The sequence below is a fragment of the Pistacia vera genome, unplaced genomic scaffold (assembly GCF_008641045.1).
Source record: "Pistacia vera cultivar Batoury unplaced genomic scaffold, PisVer_v2 Contig212, whole genome shotgun sequence".
NCBI lineage: Eukaryota > Viridiplantae > Streptophyta > Magnoliopsida > Sapindales > Anacardiaceae > Pistacia > Pistacia vera.
The window spans coordinates 361,733-369,070 of NW_022196016.1; the positions used below are offsets into that span (position 1 = coordinate 361,733).

At 31.1% G+C, this 7,338-nt stretch overlaps 1 protein-coding gene across 1 annotated transcript; it reads left to right on the forward strand.

The window, feature by feature from the left end:
- The first annotated feature begins 4,934 nt into the window (after positions 1-4,934).
- Positions 4,935-6,983, forward strand: LOC116129492. The gene has a single exon (XM_031415229.1). It carries the CDS (start codon positions 4,935-4,937, stop codon positions 6,981-6,983), a length of 2,049 nt encoding a protein of 682 aa, XP_031271089.1.
- Positions 6,984-7,338: the final 355 nt, after the last annotated feature.

The window sequence follows — 7,338 nt, forward strand, 5'->3', positions numbered from 1 at the left end:
TATTATAAATGCAGGAAACAGTTTAGAAACATTCACAAATATAACCATTAACCCCACGTAAGTAATAAAACGAGAGAAAATTGCTGTGAGGGTTTGATGGTAGTATGTATTTTCGAAAGATTACGGGTTATAGTGATTTTCTCTTGTATATTTTATACATAAAGACTTCAAAAAATATTAATCTATTAATTGATCTTATAGAGAGTTGCGATCTAGTGTTTAAATAAATGTGGTCATGCGGATCAATCTCTTAATAATAGTCTTAGATAATTAAACATGTTAAATTTATGGAGTAATACAAAAGAAACTAAGTATGGGCTAAAGCTGACAAAGGAATGACTAGAAGAGAACATAGTTTCATTGAGGAAAGGATCCGATACTAAAGAAGAAAGTTGCAAGAAAATAATAATTAACCTTTTTCCCGTAATGTATTAGAATTATATATGGACCTGCATGTGTTGCTGTATAGATAATTAACATTTATAGTGACAATAATATTAAGTAAGCATGTGTGCTAAAGCTGAGCAAAGTAAAAGATTCCAATAGAATTATATAGCCACTCAAGAAAGGAACTATACTTGGAAAACAGTTGCAAGAAAATAATAAATTCTGTAAACCTTTTCCAAATTCGTATCTAGGTACTATATAACATATAGAGCTGTGCTGTTGCATGAATAATTAAAATAACATCTACAAAGCCAAAGCCAACATATTTAGTGACAACGTTTCTTATGAAAATTCTCAATTTCCTTTGAAAACTTCCATCAGTTTTTTTTTTTTCCCCATTAATTTCTCTATTCAGATTGTGCATGCACTGAGAATCTTGAAGCAGTGCATGAATTCGTCTTGTTGGAAAAACCGAAGAATTGTTCAGCTGCAGGTTAGTGGAATTAATAGTCAATTTGGAAGTTTTCTTCTTTCTGGAATTTACTGTTTCAACTTATTATATATTTATATAGACGCTGGTGTGGATGAAGTAGATCATTAATCAAATATTGCTTAATTTGACATAAGAAAAGTTTGGAAATTGCTTTTTAACTATTATTAATATATTAGACCATTATTATTAAATTAAATTAATCATTCCAATCATAATATTATAGACAAGCGAATTTATCTATAGTATAAGATCCATGCTATTAGCCTCAACTATTATATTATTAGATCTATGTTAATATATAAGTTTTCTAATTAAAATCATGTTTAATACAAAAATAAGTCAAAAAGATCACAAACCAAAACTTATATATGCGCCATCCTTGTAAATTATAAACCTTAATTTTATTTCAAAATTTTGGTATCAAAGTAGTTATTATCAATATCATCAACTTCGTAAAAATCCATGTATAGATGATTCATGATTCAAATAATGTTAAAATATAAGTTATAATATCCCTTTTAGTTTAATTAATGTATCAATGATGCTAATAACTTTCTCTTATAATCTTTGATGTGACAGTCCATCATTAGTTAGCTCGTAAATGGACAGATGAGACCCATTTTGCAAGCTGACCAATGACGAACTATCATATTGGAGGTTGTGAAAAAAGATTATGAGATTAGGTTATGAAGCTAATATTACTCATATAATATATTAAACTAATTACTTGTGTATGAAAATAAAAAACATAATAACATCAACTCAAAAAACACAAAAGAGAGATTTTTACTTCTCAAATATAAACACAAAAAAACACTCATTTTTAAAGGGGCTAAATCACAATTCCACTTAAATTATTAATTAAGTTATTAATCAATTATAAACACTTATCGATTGATAAAATTAATTCTTGAAGTCCACTTACATGTTGCATGATTTGCTCCTTGAATCCATGCAGAACTTTATCACATCTTGTTTTACTTTAGCCTCACCGAAAAGTATCTCGACTATAATGAGAGGGATCGACCTTCATTCGAAGAATTATGATCTTAAGATCTTTGTCTTTTTGATCTTCAACATCCAATTTTAGAATGTTTAAAATCTACCTGAGATAATCTTCAGAAAACTTACATGACATCTTTATTTCTTCCTGTCGTTGTTGGATCTTAACAAAGTTTGATCTCCTACCATTTCTAGGATTACAATTGATTCTTCACAATCTCCTTATCCCATGCCTTTTATTCTATTATTAAATAAAAATAATAAGGTTTTAATCAACTTAATAAAAGTCATTTTCAAAAGTTGTTTATCAAACATTTTTAGTGTTTAACTTAAAAAAAATGAAGTGATTATAGTTAAAACTGCAAAAATTAATACCGAAAGTACATTAAAACTAATATGCTTGCTTTAATTTCTGACAATTTATAATGCGAATAAAAGTTTACATCTTGTGTAATGTACACATGTCTTGATCTATATGTAAATTTCTTACCTTCAAAGCCTAACGATAATAATTCATCTTTATCAACTTTAAAAAAGTGAACTTTTCAACAATATTCCCAAAAGGATCAATTGTTTTTGCGAGATCAGAATTCTACTGTTATTGAGCCTTGGAACACAAACAATCCTATTATATGTAGACCTGCATGCGTTGCTGCATGATTAATTTCAAACAATATTGCTTCCGAAAATTCCCAATTGTCTTTGACAACTTCCGTCAATTTCTCTCTTCAGATTATGCATTGAGAATCGTGAAGCACTGCAAGAATTCTTCAGCTCCAGGTTAGCGGAGTCAATGGTTAATTTAATTATGAAAGTTTCTTCTTTCTGTAATTTACATGCCATTTACAAAGATGCATGTGTGGATCAAGTAAATCATCAGTTTAAATTAAAATATTATATATATGTTAATTTGTGATCGTCACTGAATCTAATGCTTAATTTAACATAACAAAAGTTTATAAATGGCTCTTTAACTATTGATATAAGATTATCATAAGAATTAAATAAAAACTCAAACCTTAGATGTACTTTATGATAATATCCCATGCTTTAATTAGTTTCCAACATTTCCTCCCTTAACCCAAGCTCTAGAAAAAGGAAAACGTTATCCATGTATGATTGCCTTGCCCACCAATGTCCCTCTTGTAGCTAGATTGCTGAAATTAATTTTTGGAGTCACTTCCATGGTCTTTTCCTCAGGAACCACATTGAGCGGACCTCCATTCTAAGAATCATGATTTTTTGTTTTTCTTTATAATCTTTAGTTTCTCAACTGAACGTGACTCATCCAATATAGAATGTTTAAGATCTACCCGAGCTCCATCATCTATAGAAAATCCACATGACATCTTTATTTCTTCCTTTCTTGTTTGATCCCCTACAATTTTTAGGATTTGATTGATGATCTTCACATTGTAGAGATGTAAAAGAATACCCGCCTGGCCCGGGCATAAATTACACCTAAGCCTAGGCCTGGTTCCAGGTCCAGATATATTATATGAGGACATGTAAACTTATGTAAAGCCCCTTATATAATTTTAGAAAACCCCCTAAATATTACTTGAATTTTTTTATGTGAAATCACGTTACCATTTTACCAGGAATTCCCTAATAAAATTCATGCAGCCCCACTGATTAATTAAAATATAAAATAAAAAACCTCATCATATAACAAAATGTGAGCCTGAAGCCAAGGTATCCAGCTTGAGCCCGAGTAACCTCAGCCCACGTTTGGCCTGAGTTTATAAAACCTAGGCTTTATCCCAGGTCCAGGCAAGCTTCTAATCCAATCCCCTTTCTAGATGTTGGTGACCTTCCCAAAACAGACAAGTCTATCAAGTGATTAATATATCAATAATGTTATACTTACAAAGAAATCTTACAAAGATTTTTATACAAAGTGAGGTGACAAAAAATGAATAGAAAAGTAAAACAAAAAGTGAAACTCATTAAATTCACTATTCCATTCATTTTTTGTCACATCACTTTGTATAGAAATCTTTGTAAAATTTTTTTGTATAGAGATCTTTGTAAAATTTCTTTATAAGTGTAGTATTACTCTTAACATATAGATAAGCTTCTCAATATTTCCTTTTAGCATTTATTAGACTCTTCTTTTGTTCTTACCCGTGGTGTCACAAGTCCCTAATCTAAAAGACTAAAACCTCTCAAAGATTGCCATATTCTAGAAAGAGTTCCATGTAAACTCACCAAAACCAAATTTTATTTATTTTTTATATCAAATTTTGGAATATATAAAAGGATTAAACTATCTTCAATAACCACAAGTTTCTACCTATTTGCCTATCTATTGTTAGGTTTATGATCTGAACTACTCATGAGCCATGCCTAATTGGCTCTAATGCCAGTGATACGATAAAAAAAATTGTTACAAGTTATATATTTCGTCACTGTTTCATAGATTACAGTTAGAAATGAACTATGTTAGATAGCCACACAAAGAAAATATTAAGTAAAATCATAAAAAAGTAATGTTTTGTTACAATAAAAGCAGAAAACGTGGTATATTATTGACTATTGAGAACTACCTAGAAATAAAAATATCTAGAACATAAGTAAAAATAAAAAATAAAGAAAACACACCTACAAAGATTATAAGTTTTTTAAAAACAAAAAAAAATTGACAAATACACTATTATATAAGATACTTAAATCATATTTTTTACTACTTCAACTAGTAACCCCATTGTTAATTTTAAATAAATCAACACTAATACTTATTTATTTAAGAAAACAAATATTTAAAAAAAATACAATATAAAACTTCTAGTACTTAAACTAGCAATCCTACTATTAATTAAATAAATCAAATGCTAATACTTATCTACTTTAGAAAACATATATATATATATATATAATAATACAATATAAAACTTCTACAGAAATTAATATTCTTGATTTAATTATTCAAATCAAAGTTTACATCTTGTGTAACATATACATGTCTTGATTAATTTATATGTATATTTCTTTATCTTTAAAAACTTACAGTAATTATATATTCATCTTCATCAGTTTTAAGAAATTAAAGATGAACTATACAGTTATAGTCCCAAAAGGATCAATTCTTATCAAGAAAAAAAGTTCAGAGGCACTATGGGATGCAAACGAGATCAGAACTCTACTGTTATTGAGTATTGGAGCACAAGCCATTCTTACTTTCTTTGGCAATCGTAGAAAGTACCGGTTAAGCTCTTTGAGCCGATTTTGTGTTTGGTTATCCTACTTAATGGCAAGTCCCATGGTAACATTTGTCCTTGGCAGGCTTTCTACAATGAGTACCACGACTTATGTCGTAAAAGAAAATGACGCAGTCGACATCGATAAATATTCAAATTATAAGTTCTACATGGACTGGTGGGCATCAATGCTTTTGGTGCAAATTTGTAGCCCAAATATGATCTCCTACTCAATTGAAGATAATAAGTTAACATTTAGGCAAGTTATTGGACTAAGCACCCAAGTAGCCTTAGCAGTTTGGATCTTCTGTCAAGCATTAATTTATATGACAGGTACCGTGATCACAGAGGTAACTGAATTCATCTTAGAGGTAAGTGGTTGTGCGCCAGGATTAATCAAAGTTGTAGAAAGACTCCGAGCATTCATGTCATTAAGGAATAGAGAAAAAGTTGTTATAACTACTTTTGTACATAGTGATTCTCGAAAAGTAGAAATCCCAATCGAGCTTAGATCTAATTTCAGAGAAACTTCTGATGATCTTGCTTTGCTTGTGAAGGCTTATCAACGCTTTGACCGGTTGAAGCCTTATCTTGAGAACTGGCTAGGCTACCATTCATCTAGTTATCTTCCTAATTCAGTGAGTGTAGACTACGGACATCCTAAGGATGTTTTCAGAGTCACAGAATTTGAGCTTAGCTTTATGTATGATGTGCTCTATACCAATGCGTTCATCAGCTATTCTAAGAGAAGTTTTTTGGGTCGCATCATTTGCATTATTATTCTATCTGTTTTGTGTGTGCGTTTGGGGTATGAAATAGACAACGATCTGGATTTCATAATTACCTATGTGTTGCTTATTGGAGCACTTGTACTTGAATTCTATGAGATGAAGGAATTTTTGTGCTCAGATTGGGCAATACTTAATATGATGAATCAAAATAGGAGTGCATGTATGAGAAGATTGTTGAGGATTGTTGCTCGAAAGAATCCAAGTAAGAAGCATAGGTGGTCACATTCCATGGACCAATTCAACTTACTAAGCTATTGTCTCTATGAAGACTCTACAAAGCTTGGTGGGGTGGTTAGGAGAATTCCCAAAGTCAAGAGCTACTACAGCGAATACAAAAAGTATTGTGTCAAGAAAGATATAAAGGTCCCTGAAGAGTTGAAGAAATTGGTACTACAACAAGTGGAAGAGGTAAGAGCACAAAGAGGTGGGAATCCTTTCTCCGAATGTGGCGTATGGCCACTTGAAAAATGCTATTGTCTCCAAGATTTGGAATTGAATATTCCACAAGATTTTGGTTCCCACGCCAAGAAGCAAACAAAGTTTGGCAAAGCCATTTTTATATGGCACATTGCCACAAGTGTTTGTTACTATCTAGATGATGGTCACTTACAAGATATATTCAATCCCTCTGAACGTGAATTGAGCAAAGTTTTATCAGATTATATGATGTATCTTTTGACCATGCATCCTGATATGTTATCTATTGTCCCTAGTGACATTCTCTTTCGTGGTGTTTGTGCTCAAGTGGGTGAGGTTTTGAAGAAAGAATCAAGGGATGAAGCCACATTGTGCAGGATTTTACTAGATGAGCTTGTGGATGAAAATTATCTACAAGGAATTCCAAAGAAAAATGTGCTTACATCAGAATGGAATGTGGTTCTTCAGGTGCAAAAATTGGCTGGAATATTGCGTGGAAGAGAGGACAAATGGAGAATAACAAGTGGTGTTTGGGTGGAAATGTTGTGTTATGGTGCTACTAATTGTCCTTGGACTCTCCATGCAGAGCAACTTAGGCGAGGTGGAGAATTGCTCACTCATGTTTCGCTTTTGCTTGAGCATGAGAAAGATGAAGCCAATTTTCAATCTCTTCAAATGCAATATGATGCTTAAGAGAGTGTTGTGCATCAACGTTCTATTGTGTATATAAGGTGTGTATTTAATAAAGATTATTGTACACCAACAATATATTGTGGGTATATGTGTGTGTGTGTGTGTATTTTCTAAGAATGTTGTTCATTAACATTTTATTTTGTATGTATGGTTGAATAAAGTCATATTCAGATTTCAATTTCAAGTCCTTTTGTACAATTTCAAGAGACCAACTATCTAAATTAGTTTTTACTCATAATTAGTATCATCCATTTCATTTTTTCATTATTTTTATCAGACCAGTTGGAAACAGTTTTTACAACTTACAATAATCTACCTCAAAGAACCTTTAACATATACAATTACTGTAGGGAAA